The 13,721-nt window shown below is 44.1% G+C and overlaps 1 protein-coding gene and 1 pseudogene across 3 annotated transcripts; one reads left to right on the forward strand and one right to left on the reverse strand.

The window, feature by feature from the left end:
* Nucleotides 1-1,544: 1,544 nt before the first annotated feature.
* On the forward strand, nt 1,545-4,675 carry LOC127784118 (probable histone acetyltransferase type B catalytic subunit; annotated as a pseudogene).
* A 687-nt stretch (nt 4,676-5,362) lies between these two features.
* Nucleotides 5,363-7,764, reverse strand: LOC127784120 (nicotinamide/nicotinic acid mononucleotide adenylyltransferase-like). Of its 3 annotated transcripts, XM_052311313.1 has the most exons (6): nt 7,512-7,764; nt 7,329-7,411; nt 7,135-7,220; nt 6,963-7,046; nt 6,375-6,882; nt 6,253-6,279 (listed from the first exon to the last, which is right to left on the reverse strand). In XM_052311313.1, the coding sequence occupies exons 1-5, from the start codon at nt 7,568-7,570 to the stop codon at nt 6,790-6,792; spliced, it is 405 nt and encodes a 134-aa protein (XP_052167273.1). In that variant the 5' UTR covers nt 7,571-7,764; the 3' UTR covers nt 6,253-6,279; nt 6,375-6,789. The 3 variants fall into 3 exon arrangements, with proteins under 3 accessions (XP_052167274.1, XP_052167273.1, XP_052167272.1); XM_052311314.1 differs by lacking the exons at nt 7,329-7,411; nt 7,512-7,764 and adding exons at nt 5,363-5,507; nt 5,937-6,104 and having other exon boundaries at nt 6,221-6,279; nt 6,375-6,476; nt 6,617-7,218; XM_052311312.1 differs by lacking the exon at nt 6,253-6,279 and having other exon boundaries at nt 6,745-7,046.
* Between the last annotated feature and the right edge of the window lie 5,957 nt (nt 7,765-13,721).

The raw sequence follows: 13,721 nt of genomic DNA on the forward strand, positions 1-13,721 counted from the left end.
CAGTTTGTCTTCGCATGTCACTGTTTTCCACTACTAGAAAAATGATTTTTACACTTCAAGGCCTGCGAAAACAGAGGATTTTTACAGGCAGCCATTAGCCTTGCTTGCGAAAATGATATCAGCGAATAAAAAAAAAATCCTCCCACCACCCCCACCCGCCGCTATCCTTCCCCTCCGCCCTCCCCCTCTGGCCGCTGGCTCTCCTCCTCCGTCCGCCCGCCGCCGCCTGGGAGCGCTGTCTCCGCTGCTAGTCGGCTCGCCTCCGCTGCCTCTGTCGGCTCCCCTATTCCAGCCAGATCTAGGAGGAAGGGGAAGGGGGCCCACGCCATTTGTGGTGGCCGTCGTCGCCGGCTCCTCTATCCACTGTCGCCACCCGAGGGGAGCGCCGCCTCCGCTGCCGGGCGGATTCCCTCCCTTTGGCCAGATTTGGAAGGGGAAGGAGGGGAGGGGAACGCCGCCTCCGTCGCCATCGGCCGAGGGCGCGGCCTCTACCGTCGCCGCCGGTTGGCTCCCTTTCTCCTGGAAGATATGGGAGGGAGGGATCTGGGACCTCCGTTGTCACCGTCGGATCTTCTGGTCGGATCTAGGAGGGATGGGAGGGGCGCCGTCTACGGTGGCTGCTGCCGCCGGCTCTCCTCCTTCGTATGCCACCGCCGCCGGTTGGCACCCCTCGTTCGGCCAGATCTAGAGGGAAGGGAGGGATGGAAGAAGAGAGGACCGAATATGAGGGAAGGAAGTGGGGTGAGGCGAAGGAGTGGTGGGTGTTGGAGGACTGAGCCGCCGGTGGGTGGAGGGGCCCGATTTTATGAGGCCTCTTACATTTTTGCCAGCATATGTCTCAAGAGGCCCGCCGGCGGACCTCTTAATACCACGTTTGCGAAAATTGATTTTTGCAGGCAAGACTATATTTTTGGTACCTTTATCTTTTTTTTTTTTTGCAAACGGTGATCTTATAGTCCACCTGGAAAAATAAAATCGTGATGTTGGGAAAAATTGTTTTTCTAATAGTGTTTATCGGTGGGTGCATCCAATGTTGACGTGGTTAGCGGCAGTGAAAGGAGGAGGGGGAGGGATGAGGCAAAGTAGGTGGGGACTGCAGCAATGGCTAGAGAAGCATGGTGAGGGGGAGGGCGATCGTGTTGGCTGGGAGAAAACTTATCTAACATGCAATATTAGGTAAGAATGGGTGGTCTAAAAGTAAAAAAGATTAGTTGGAGGATGGTTCGTAGTGAAAAGATGGTAATAATACCTATCTATTCTGAAATTTACTCGACACCAAAACCTAACAGGTGGCTGCTTTTACACAAACCTCTAACTGTCTTGACACTAAAACATAACATAGCTTCAAAATGTAAGATACAAATCTACAAATTCATATATTATTTTAAGAACCAAATTACAATTATCAACCAGGCCCCAAACACGAATTTTATGTCTTTTTTCATATATTATTCATATATTATTTTTGACATACAAGTAGTACGGAGTATTTCATCTCGAAAAGACAATAAAAATCGTTGATACTCACTAGTCCCCGCGGCATTTCCCCATTTTCCCGCCACCCCTTCCCCCTTCTCCCGCCTCTTCTGCTGCTTCCTCTTCCCCCACAAAACCCCCAAACCCTAACCCTTCCCGCGCGCCTCCACCACCACCTCATCCTCCTCCCCCTCCGCACCAGCCATGGCGCGGCATCGGTACGGTACCCAGCTCCCTTCTTCTTCTCTCCCGATTCGCGGGATTTCCTTCGTGTTTTGGGCGCGGGTGGGGGCGGGGGTCGCAATCTTCGTGAGATTCTCGGCCTGGGGTGGGTTTGTGGAAATCTGCTGGTGGAGCGGAGCGGAGGTTGTGGGGGGTGCTTTCGATTCAAGTGGTTTCGACTGCCGGGATCTGTGTTTGATGGGATTCAGATGAATCCCCCCCTCCCCCCCCCCTCGTTGTGCAGTGGAAGAGTGGAATAATTGGGAATTTGTTTTTGTGTTTGTTGAAAGGAGTGACTGGAGTTCTTAATTTAGATTTTTCTGCAGTGAACAGTTCAATTTAGCATATCACTTGGTTTGCTTGTGGAAACGCAGATTTAGTTGTTATTGCATAGTCGGGCCTTGATATTGTGATTATTTTTGTCTGCATAGTTGAACGGGATTAAAATATCATTGCTTTCAGGGAGATAATAACTTTGTAGTTTATCATCTCCTGTTAGATGACAAATTTGCAAGCTGTTTGAAGCTCAACATGGTTCCAACTGGTAACTTTTAGGATTAATAAACGAACAACCATTGTCAATCACTTTTTGAGCTGCATTCATCCTATGAACATTGCTTTGCAAGCTACACATTTAGTCAATTAGATGTATATTTGTTTATAGGTGCATTATTTATGGCCTTTTTCTCTGTATACTTTTGCTCTGTCTAGCACCAATTCTTTTGGATATATAAATTATTTAACTTACATATTATCTTTTGTTCTTTCCTTGTGTTGCAGATGCTGGTGTTGAGGCTAACGAGTGCATGAAAGTGTTTATTGGTATTGAACTTGCTCATCTTTCCCTGTGAATCCGAAATCACTTGCACTAAGAATTATTTTCTAATTTCCTTACCCTTTGTCTGTCCAAGTTCCCGTTTATTGGCATGCCTAGAAATAAGTTAGATGGTCTAAAAAGATTGTCTTCATTTTAAATGATGAGTTTTTCATGGTTGTTTGCATATAATTAATTGCAAAAATAAAAGAAGAAGAAATTTATGTGCTCGGGAACTGATTGAACTCTATAAATCTATTATCCTACTATTATTTTGGGCTACTCAGATTCTTAATAGTTACCTACCTTCCTTTGGTTTTTGCTTTATCTCTTTGTCTCTTTGTTGCTTCAGGAAGTAGGATTGCAGGGCTAAACTATTTTCCTTACCGCTACAGCAATGTGGTGACAGATGGCAATGTCATTAAACATGGTGCTTCAATTGATGAAGATTCAGCAGTTGAGGTATTCCATTTGACTTATTACTTTTTATTGATTTGTGATGCTTGTGTGTTGTGATTTTTAGCATGTTAAATTAATTTTGCCGCAAAATGTTTCCCTATTAAGTGCTGTTTTGAACGCATGAAGCATGAAGAAGAGTTCAATCCAGCACCCCAAATTGGGACCTATTTTTACCATTTATCAGACTAGGGTACAAATTTCTTATTCAATTAGTGCTTGTAAAGCCTCGTTGAGTTTAAGTAATGTTACTGCGGAAGTGTGGATGCTTTAACTTCAAATTTTGGACATTTTTGTGGTTTAGATCCGTGACTCCCATTCCAGTCCACTTTTAACTTGTTGCCATCCTTTTATGTTGATGATATCAACCTATTCCTTTGTGGTTCTAAATCCTCAGATTGATTTGCATTTCTGTTCCCAGATTGTTTGAGTTGAACTACAAGGTGCTGCTGCTTTTCTTTATTGTCGTCTGGTGCCACTTATTCTGCTTTTGGTTGAAGGCAAGTGAAGGTTCTGAAGAACAATCGTCTGATTTATTTGGAAGTTCTTTTTTCTAATAGCATTATGTTTTAGGTTCGACGCCTATAGATATAACTGAGCATGGATGGGAAATGCTCCTGGTAGTAAAGAAGTCAGCACAGGCGTCATCCAGCTCTAACTTTCTAGTGCTAGGGTTTGCAGCTGTTCATCATTTTTATCACTACCCTGAGAGCACTCGCCTGCGGATCAGCCAGGTATGCCTTCTTGTTTTACTTGATCTATCTGTGGGTTCAGATGTTTGGTTGCTCTGCTTACATGATCTTCTTTGCCTCTTATCAGATACTGGTCTTGCCACCTTATCAAGGTGAAGGCCATGGACTTCGTCTTCTTGAGACGATCAATTCTATTTCTGAGTCTGAGAACATATACGATGTGACCATAGAAGATCCTTCCGATTACCTTCAGTACATACGTTCATCCATTGACTGTCTCCGCCTTCTCACCTTCGATCCAATCAAGCCAGCGCTCTGTTCTATGGTCTCATCTCTGAAGGAAACCAACCTTTCGAAAAGGACCAGCAGCTTGAAAATGGTTCCACCTTCCGACCTGGCTGAGACGGTCCGACAGAAGCTGAAGATCAACAAGAAGCAATTCCTCCGGTGCTGGGAGATTCTGATCTACCTAAACCTTGACGCTGAGGACCGCAAGAGCATGGACAACTTCAGGGCCTGCATCTACGACCGCATCAAAGGCGAGATACTTGGCACTTCCACTGGCCCCAACGGGAAGCGGCTCGTCCAAATGCCGAGCAATTTCGACGAGGAGACATGCTTTGCTGTGTACTGGACACAGGACGGTGGGGATGCAGATGACCAAACTGTTGAGCAGCAGCCTGAGGATCTCAAGACGCAGGAGCAGCAGCTGAATGAGGTGGTTGACAGCCAAATGGAAGAGATCGTCGAGGTAGCCAAGAACGTCACCTCACGCGGCAAGGATAAACTGAGCGTTTCTTGCTCCGTATGAGTGGTAGCTTGGAAAAAACTGAATGCTGCATTGCAGCCACAGCTCGCCTGATGTCTCTTTGTAGCTCAAGACTTCAGGGTAGAAACTAGAGGCTAGAAAATTTTCAGGTCTGAGAATTATGTTCTGCGTATTCTACTTGAGCTTTTCCGAGATGAACTTCCTTCAGCGTAGTAATCTTAGTTATCATTCGAAATGATTTGCGTGCTATTTCTTGTGATGTTAAATGGTACTAACCTGTATGCTGCTGCAAATGAACTGATAGCTAATGCATCTTCATTATCTGAAAAGGTTACTTCTCCAGACAACACATGGAGTATGCAGCAACGTGCTCATAACCGCTTTAATTAGCGTATCACCCCAATCGACACGATTAATGTCCTACTTTTAACAAGCAACGCATCATGCTTACACGCTTCCTGAGTTAAACCAGGGCGTACATCTAACATCTTTGCCATAGCTTAAAATGCTTAAGACAATGTAACGAAGGGAAGATGTACTCCCTCCGTTTCGAAATGTTTGACACCGTTGACTTTTTAGCACATGTTTGACCGTTCGTCTTATTCAAAAACTTTTGTGAAATATGTAAAATTATATGCCTATATTTAACAATGAATTAAATGATAGGAAAAAAATTAATAATTACTTAAATTTTTTGAATAAGACGAACGGTCAAACATTTGCTAAAAAGTCAACGGCGTCAAACATTTCGAAACGGAGGGAGTATATAACATCCAACATTGGGGGAAAAAAAACTAGTGCTCTTCACACATACAAATACAAATACAATGTAAGATATTAGACCGCCAAAATTCAAATCCAGCAATAATATCAAAAACCAAAGAAACCAAGCTTCGTTGCCCTCTCTTTGTCGAATGTCTCGAAGTACAGCTGGTAGATGATGGTAGCAGCAAGCAGAATACCAGTTCCTGAACCAATCGCACCCATGAAATCAGCTAGGACAGTCAGCTAGGATGTATCTGTTCAATTCCTTCCGCAAGCTTGACTCACGATGGTCAGGCATCACCATTTGTTGTTCCTGTTATATTGACAAAGAAATGGAGTTTATAAATGGTAAACCAATGTAGACTATTAGATCACCTCAACACTAAATATCCCACTATATATAGATTCCCCAGCACAAGGTCGGAGTTTCTAAATATCCACTATAAGGCTCCGAAAGTTTCAGATAAGATAATAATGGTTAAGAAACTTTGGATAAGGCCTCATGGATAACATTGAACACCACTTGAACAATTCATGTGCCTCAACGACTCTAATGTTGTATGGCATAACAATATTTGGAGTTTCATGTATATACCGAGTCCATAGCTGCACAATGGGCTAGCATAAATCAAAGCATGTGCAGGTGTGGTATCATACATAAGGCATCACCACACATGCAATGTTATGAGCTGGACTAAACAGGGACAATAACTAGATAGAAAATATGTATCTATATCTTTACCTTCAACTGTTTAGCAACATCCTTTGCAAATGAGCCGGAAACTTCAATCCATGTCATTATCTTGTATCACTGCCACCAGCTTCCTTGTAGAGTTTGTGTTCTCCAATATATTGGATGACTTCATCACAGATTAGATACTTTATTGATAGGCATCTTTTTATGCATTCTCTGTAATTCGATTTGTGCATAAATGCAGGACTCGCATGTCAGTATCCAATAGAGGATGTTGGGAATACAATAATGGAGCATGATAAACTTCAAACAAATGTAGGAAAGAACAATACCTTACTCTGGACGAACTTATTTGGTTTGGAACGATCTCATCAACTGAAATGATATTGTCCTGAAAATGATTCCATAAAAGGGATGATGCAAATGACATCAGAAAAGAAGACTAATCCACTGTAGTAGTAAACTCCATAAGCTAGTCATTATTACCCTGCATTCGCTCAGTGTCTCGCTGCTGGATATTATTTTCTCAACATCTTTTCCTTCTCTACGTATGCAAATAACACCAAAGTCCTTGCATATGGTCCTGATCTAGAAACAGAAAGGGGTGTCATCAAAGCAAGCTCTTCTGTGAAGACAAATCATACATAAACTAGACATAACATCAAAACTTCGCAAAATGGGCACATGAGTTTTGTATATTGACCCCAGAGTTCAATATTTATATATACCTGATCAGGAATCCACTCTCCTGGGGTGCTGAATGATTCGAGCAGGTTAGAACCGCATAAAAGCATTACCTTGAGACTACCTGTGTCATAATTGATTATATCAAGATGCACTGGTTCACATTATCCAACAATATGTTGAAAAAGGACTTGCTATCTTCGAACGAAATTGGTTGCTAGATGCCTCCATCAGCTAAACCATCCTTGCACAAAGCGTTCCGAATTCTCGAGAGAACAGTCAAGGTGCGTTGGTAACCTTTCTGCATTGCCTGCACAAAGGGGACACAACATTTTGTACACGAAATGCTAGAGTCCACCAGGACATATAAGCTGAATGAAACAAAGTTACCTCCCATCGATCAATCATAACAAAAGATGAGCTTTCACACGCTAGTTCGCATAAGCGAATTCGGTGGGCTGCAGATAAGAGACCCTAATCCGTTCCAAATTTTAAACCCAGTCAAGAGAACAGTGGTGATATACTTTCCCATTTCATAAAATTTCCCAATCCAACATATCACCTTCTTCTTGTATGCATCGTTCACTGGAGACATGTAACCACCCAAAACACAATACCCTCGCTGCTGCAACTCATCCTTTGCCAGTTCTAAACGGAACACATCAGACAAAAAAAAAACTTTTTTACTGTAATTATCAAGCTGTTCATGGGCAACACAAGCTTGTAGGCATAAAAAAAAAACAAAGAGAGGCTTACCGAACATGCGCAGATGCATGTAGGTGGGAGGATTGAAGCTCCCGGTGGCCACGAGCACAGCCACACCTTGCTCTCCTCCCTCCCTACCACATCATCGAGATAGAAATCAATATAGATACATGGCAGCACGAGACCGCCCATCAAGCAATCAACAAGAAGCCAGGATCGGATCGATCTCGCTACCTGCCCGGATCCACGGCGAGCTTCTCCGTGGGGAGAGGCAATTCCACCTCCTCCTCCATGGCGGCCCCTCAGTAACTGCGAGGATTATCCTCCTAAGATTCCCAACTTCCGCCCTCCGGCGGTCCGGCCCTCACCTCCTCTGATCCTCTCAGTATTCCGTGGCCTCCTTGGTCGCGGGAGCACGCGGCCGAGCTTTGCTGGAACCGCGCCGCCGGCGAAAGGGCGGAAGAGGAAAGAGCTCGTCGCTGCATGGGGTTGGACCTAGTTAGGAATAGCCCAGGTGGGCCCGGTCTATTTAATGGGCCACATCTACTTAGTGGACCAAAAGGCCTACAAAACAACAATATACTATATTCAACCATGAACCATTCCTGGATTCAAATGAACTAAATCCTAAATCCTAAATCAAATGAACCATCCCGGATTGATGGATTCAACTATTAAGTAAATCCTAATATCCTATATTCCTAATCCAAAATGTTCCTACGTACTCCCTCCGTATTTTAATGTATGAGTTGACTTTTCGACCAACGTTTGACCATTCGTTTTATTTAAAAATTTTGTGTAAATATAAAAATATTTATGTCATGCTTAAAGAACATTTGATGACGAATCAAGTCATAATAAAATAAATGATAATTGCATAAATTTTTTGAATAAGACGAATGGTCAAACATTGGATAAAAAGTCAACGGCGTCATACATTAAAATATGGAGGAATTACTTGTTAACCATCTAAGACATGACATCTACGGACTACGTGCAGCAGGGGCGCAGGGCAGGGGATGAAGGGAACTAGGGAAGAGTTACGTTCGTCGGACTCAGACGATCGGGCGGCGTCGCCGGCACGTGGCCGGTGGAAGCCTGGCAGCCTGCCCGCTGCTGGAGGGGGCGCACTGCCGGCGCCGGGGTGGCGCGTGCGTGGAGGACCTGACCGGGGACCGGGGACGGCGGGCTGCGGCAGCGACACGACGCGAGACCGTGACGGTGCGATGGGGAGACGGGCGGGCGGCGAGGCAGGGCGACCGGCGACGGCGCGTGGGTCTCCCGTTCCCGTCCCGTCTCGGCGTCTCCTCCTGCGGCTCCTTTTATTGGGCCAATGGGCCTGAAAAAGTGGGGATAGATAGTGGGACGGATAGCAAGCCTTATTATTTTGGGCTTCTTTTTTATGAGTAGGCTTTTTTTTTTCATTTTCCCAGGATAGGAATAACCGAATAAGTTCACCGGTCGTCCCTCAACTTTAAGTCGAGTTTATATGACATCTCTAAATCGCTAAACCAGAAATAGAACCATGCAATTTCAGTCCCATGGTAGTATGGATCTATAGTCTTACTGACGTAGCATTTTAGTCAGCAAAATAAAAAATAAAAAATTGTGGGACCCACATATAAGTCTCTTCTCTCTTCTCCTCCTCTTCTTCTCTTTCTCTTCTCTTCAGCGATGGCGGTAGAGAGGGGACAGTCCTGCAACGACAGAGAGGGGATAGGCGGCCGACGAGCCTGGCCGAGCTCAGCCGCCGTCTCGAGCGCCTCGGTGGGAGGAAGGAAAAGGGGGAGAGGGGAGGCGGCCGGCGGAAGATGGGGGAGGAGAGAGGCGCGGTGACGGCGTCACGGCTGGCCTCGCCACCAGTGAGTCCGCCGTGGAGGGGGCGCAGCCGCCACCGCCTCCGGAAGACTACTGGCAGTCCGCCGTCGCCATCCTCCTGACAAGCCGGCGCTGTCCGTCGTCGTCCACGACGCCGCGGCCGCGTCGATACTCTGTAGCTAACTCAAATGCACAATTCGAATTACAGAATCCAACCAACGACAGTAATCTAGCGACTAACTCAAACGAAACCTCTTTCAAAAAAGAGAGAAAAACTCAAACTAAAGTCTAGTGGTACATGCAAGACAACATACGATTTTACTCGGCAATTATCAGCTAACAACAGTTCCCCCCACTGTTTTTCACAGCTTTTTTAAATCTGTTTTTTTTGCTCCTCGCGATGGCACCGAGGTTCAACGTGGTTCCACAGGTTCATGACACTGTTCCCCTTCGATCCACATGCGATCCTCTCGTATCGGGGTTGCTTAACGCGCAACACACACCACTACACGTTCTTTCTTAAAAACCCCTAATACTCCTAGTGTGTATTGGGCGTTTAAGACCTTGCTTTTGTTGGATTGCTTGGTCACGTCTCTTTCAAGGCCATGTACGGTATAAGCTCTGACAGTTGGGTTGACCATATGAACTTAATTAGTTCATATGTTTAATTAGTTTACCACGTTTTAGAGAACCTTGGTTATGGATTACATAGGTCCATTAGACATTGACCTGTAAAAGAAATGATATGTCTCAACTCTAGCTAAGTTTAACTCGGAAGAAAATATTGGATATTATTTCATATGCTTTCATTGTTCTACTAGATTATGTCTATAGGGGCCCAATGTATGACAAACTGTGTGCAAATTATGATGGTGGCTAGTTTTATGAGATTTCTGTGGAAATAGAAAGTCAGCCAATGCAACTGATCGACATAAATTTTAGTAGAGTGGTTATCGGGTCGTCCCTTTCATTTCAGATATCAAGCGACATCTGAAATAATAAAGAAAAGCGACATATATGTATATAGAGAATTCTAGGGAAAACTGAAGTCTATTTTACAAACTTGAATCAACTTTTAGGAAAGCTTTTCTTTTTTTTTTTTAAAAAAACATGAACTTCTAAACACCATGGACGACTGTTGTACCCACTAGTACAGAAAAGATTTTTTTTTACGCCATTCCCAGTAGATTTCAGGCGGGCCGTAAGTGGCACTCCTGGAAAAACCGGACGATCGGGACCAGGTCATCGCCCGCACGGGATAATGGATTATCCTGTACGGGCATCTTAACACGACCGCGCGGGATAATCCCCATTATCCCGTGTGGTTGGCTTAAGACGCCCTCACGGGATAATGGATTATCCCATGCGGGCCGCGTAACCCGACCGCACGCGATAATGCATGGGCTATATAACCCCAGCTCGACCCTGCCCCATTCAGCCGATGTTTTCTCTCCTAAACTTGACACAAATTAGGGGGGAAGGTTTTCAACCTCAAATCTTTACTTGAGATCCATATAAAAGGTGACACGCTTGTTGTCCTCCTTCATTTGCTTCCGTTTATTTCAATTTTTATTGGTGCAATGCTATGAAAATTGCACCTTTTTAAATGGAGTAGTGTAGGCACTTTTTGTGTTTTGTAGCTAACATATATTGTTTGCATAGCATGTTTTTAAAAGCATTTAGTAGTCCATACCTTTTTAATGGATTCTTTGTTAGGTTTGCCTTTATTTATTTCAAATTTCATGGGATAAAAGCGAAGAATTTTTACATTTTTGGAAATGGACAATTTTTTTATTGATTAAATATATTGTTTGCATGTATAAATTTGAATAGTATTTAGTACTCCCTCAGCCCAAAAAAAAAAGGCAACCTAGGATCCCCTCCTAGGTTGCCTTTTTTTTTTTTGGACGGAGGGAGTAGTACATAGTACTTTAATTTACTCTTTGTTTAGGTTCCTTCATTTATTTCAAATTGTTTTTGTGGTACGCGACTAATATACTCTTTGTTTAGTTTCCTCAATTTATTTCAATTTTTTTAGTGGAATGCGACGAATATACTAGTTTTGCAAATGTAGTAATTATAGGTAATTTTTTATTTTTTTAAATTAATGTTATTGGAATCATGAGAGCATGAAGAGTAATATAATGTCCGTTTAAGTTGTATCGTTTTTTTTATATGATTAAATATAGTACAATTCGACTCATGGAAGATGTTTTTTAGGAGATGCATCGGGCATGGATGCATGACACAAAAAGAACTCATCCGGCGTGCTTGAAGGAAGCATCCAAATTTGTTGATTAGGCAAAGACACATGCTTTGAGGGAGAACATGAGGAACATTTTTTGTCCATGCTTTGATTGCAAGAACGAAAAGATGCTGCAAGACCCGAAGGATATTTTTGGCCACATTGTAGAGCGTGAATTTAAGGATGACTGCAAGGTATGGACTTGTCACGGGGAAGTCGTCGTTTGTAATGAAGAGGCTGTTTTTTTTGCTTTGATCGGGAGAAAATTTTATAATTAAAGACATGTCCCAGGGAACGATCCTGGAATTTGGTGGTTTTGGTATAGATGATGGAATTGATTTTCATCTAGAGGATATGTTGCGGCATGTTGAACCAGAGGTCCTAACTGGTACAAAACGAGGCTTGGACAATTGGTAAGCGTTAGAAAAAGCAACGAAGGACCTTTTTTACGATGAATCAAAAGGATGTGACAGTGACTCTACGGTGTTGCGCTCTATGCTTGAACTTCTTAGATTGAAGGCCATACATGGATGGTCCGATATTAGCTTCAACGATTTGATGAATTTGTTGAGAGATATGCTTCTTAAGCCAAACTTGTTGCCGACCAACACATATCAAGCCAAGAAACTAATATGTCCATTATCTCTAGGTGTTCAAAAGATTCATTCAAAAGATCCTACCATGCCATACCACGTTGGCCCTCACTAGGCCGCACCTCGTTGCTCATGCCTCACCGCACCTCCACATCACCACATGCCTCATCGTTGCTCCATACTACCGCACCACACCTCATCGTGGCATCGGTTCAGTCGCCACCATCGCTCGTGCGCGGTCCCTATCTCTTGTATCAAATCTAGGTGCACCTCGCAAAGAAATGGGTGTTCGCACCGCTATTGATGTCCAGCTTCCAGCCGCTCACTCTAGCAGCATGGAGCAAAGCAGTGGCGGAGCCAGGATTTCAAAGTTGGGTATTCCCGTCTAAGCACTGAGCCATTGCCCGTCCCTGCCCCTCACGGCCACCGGCCACCCAACCGACCTGACCGCCTTAGCTTGGCGGAGTGTCGGGCGCCGCCCGCCGTGGCAATGGCCTCCCCCTCCGCGGTAGCACGGTCCAGCTTCCACCGCCGATTGCCATCTCGCCGCGCCGCCACCTAGGGTTTGCAAATGGGGAGTGGCGCGAGGGAGCCGAGCCAGGGAGGGATGGGTCACGGAGGGAGAGCGAGAGGGGGCCTGTCTGGAAGAGTGGTAGCTAAGTGGGTCAACTGATGTCTGATGGGTCATGACGGAGTGGGTCGGGTTGGTTGGAGGCATCGCAAGAGACCAGTTGGGCTGTGTTTGGATCAAAGAGTTGAGGATTTAGATGTACAAATATGTGTACATGTGTATATACTAGAAGTATACTTGTTTTTTTTGATAAAAAACGTTGGGTATTCCCGGGAATACCCGGGAATCATGGTGGCTCCGCCACTGGAGCAGAGGAGGAGGAAGGGAGGGGGTGTCAGCAGCTAGGGTTTTGACGCCAACCCAGTCATCCATGTGGGGACATAGGCCTATATGAAGTCCCTCACTTCCTTTTGTTCTACCAATTCCTAATTAGTTACTACCTCCGTTTCATATTATAAGACTTTCTAGCATTGTCCGCATTCATATGTGTCTAGATTCATTTAACATATATGAATATGGACAATGCTAGAAGTCTTAGGGCTCATTCGGATTGGAGGGAAACCACAGGAAAAATGGAGGATTTGTGATCCTTTGGATTCAATCACTGTAGTAGCATTCGGTTCATAGGAAGTAGTCACAGGAATGCCCAAGGAATTTTTCCCGTGCTACAGATTTTAAGCGAGAAACATTGGATTTTTTCCATTCACTCTGAGCTCATTTTTCTCTTTCTTTGCATAGGATCGAGGCAAACATGCAGCTAATCCGAACACCAATCTTTACAGATTTCCTATGTTTTTCAATCCTCTGTTTTGCATGTACATTCCTATCATATTTCTATGTTTTTTCTGTTTTTGTATTTTTTCAATCCAGTGTTCCGAATAAGCCCTTATAATATATGAAACGGAGGAAGTACTCAGTAGGTGCCAGTGTTGAAATTTAACCAGATTGAATGGGTGAAAGTTGTATACGGGAAAGAATCCAGAGGTAGATTAATTAATTGGACTTAATTATCATCACCATATTAATATATTAGGACGTGTACGTAAGCATCCATATATAAATGCACGTAGATAAACCTTTGCCCATGAAGCAAGCAGTATATATGTATATGGAATTTATAGTCTACTTAACTAGCTAATTAAGCCATTGCAACGGGGCTCGGCTGTTGTCAATGGCGCCGTTGCTCTTTGCTGTATTGGTGTTAGCCACAACGCTTC

The sequence above is a fragment of the Oryza glaberrima genome, chromosome 9 (genome assembly GCF_000147395.1).
Source record: "Oryza glaberrima chromosome 9, OglaRS2, whole genome shotgun sequence".
Classification (NCBI taxonomy): domain Eukaryota; kingdom Viridiplantae; phylum Streptophyta; class Magnoliopsida; order Poales; family Poaceae; genus Oryza; species Oryza glaberrima.

What these genes read in the sequence shown, in the direction of transcription:
- LOC127784120 (XM_052311312.1), bottom strand. Translation starts at nt 7,570, where the DNA reads ATGGAGGAGGAGGTGGAATTGCCTCTCCCCACGGAGAAGCTCGCCGTG. An exon ending in CTCGCCGTGGATCCGGGCAG is followed by an intron (nt 7,412 to 7,511) that starts GTAGCGAGATCG and finishes ATGATGTGGTAG; the next exon opens with GGAGGGAGGAGAGCAAGGTG. An exon ending in CATGCATCTGCGCATGTTCG is followed by an intron (nt 7,221 to 7,328) that starts GTAAGCCTCTCT and finishes TGTTCCGTTTAG; the next exon opens with AACTGGCAAAGGATGAGTTG.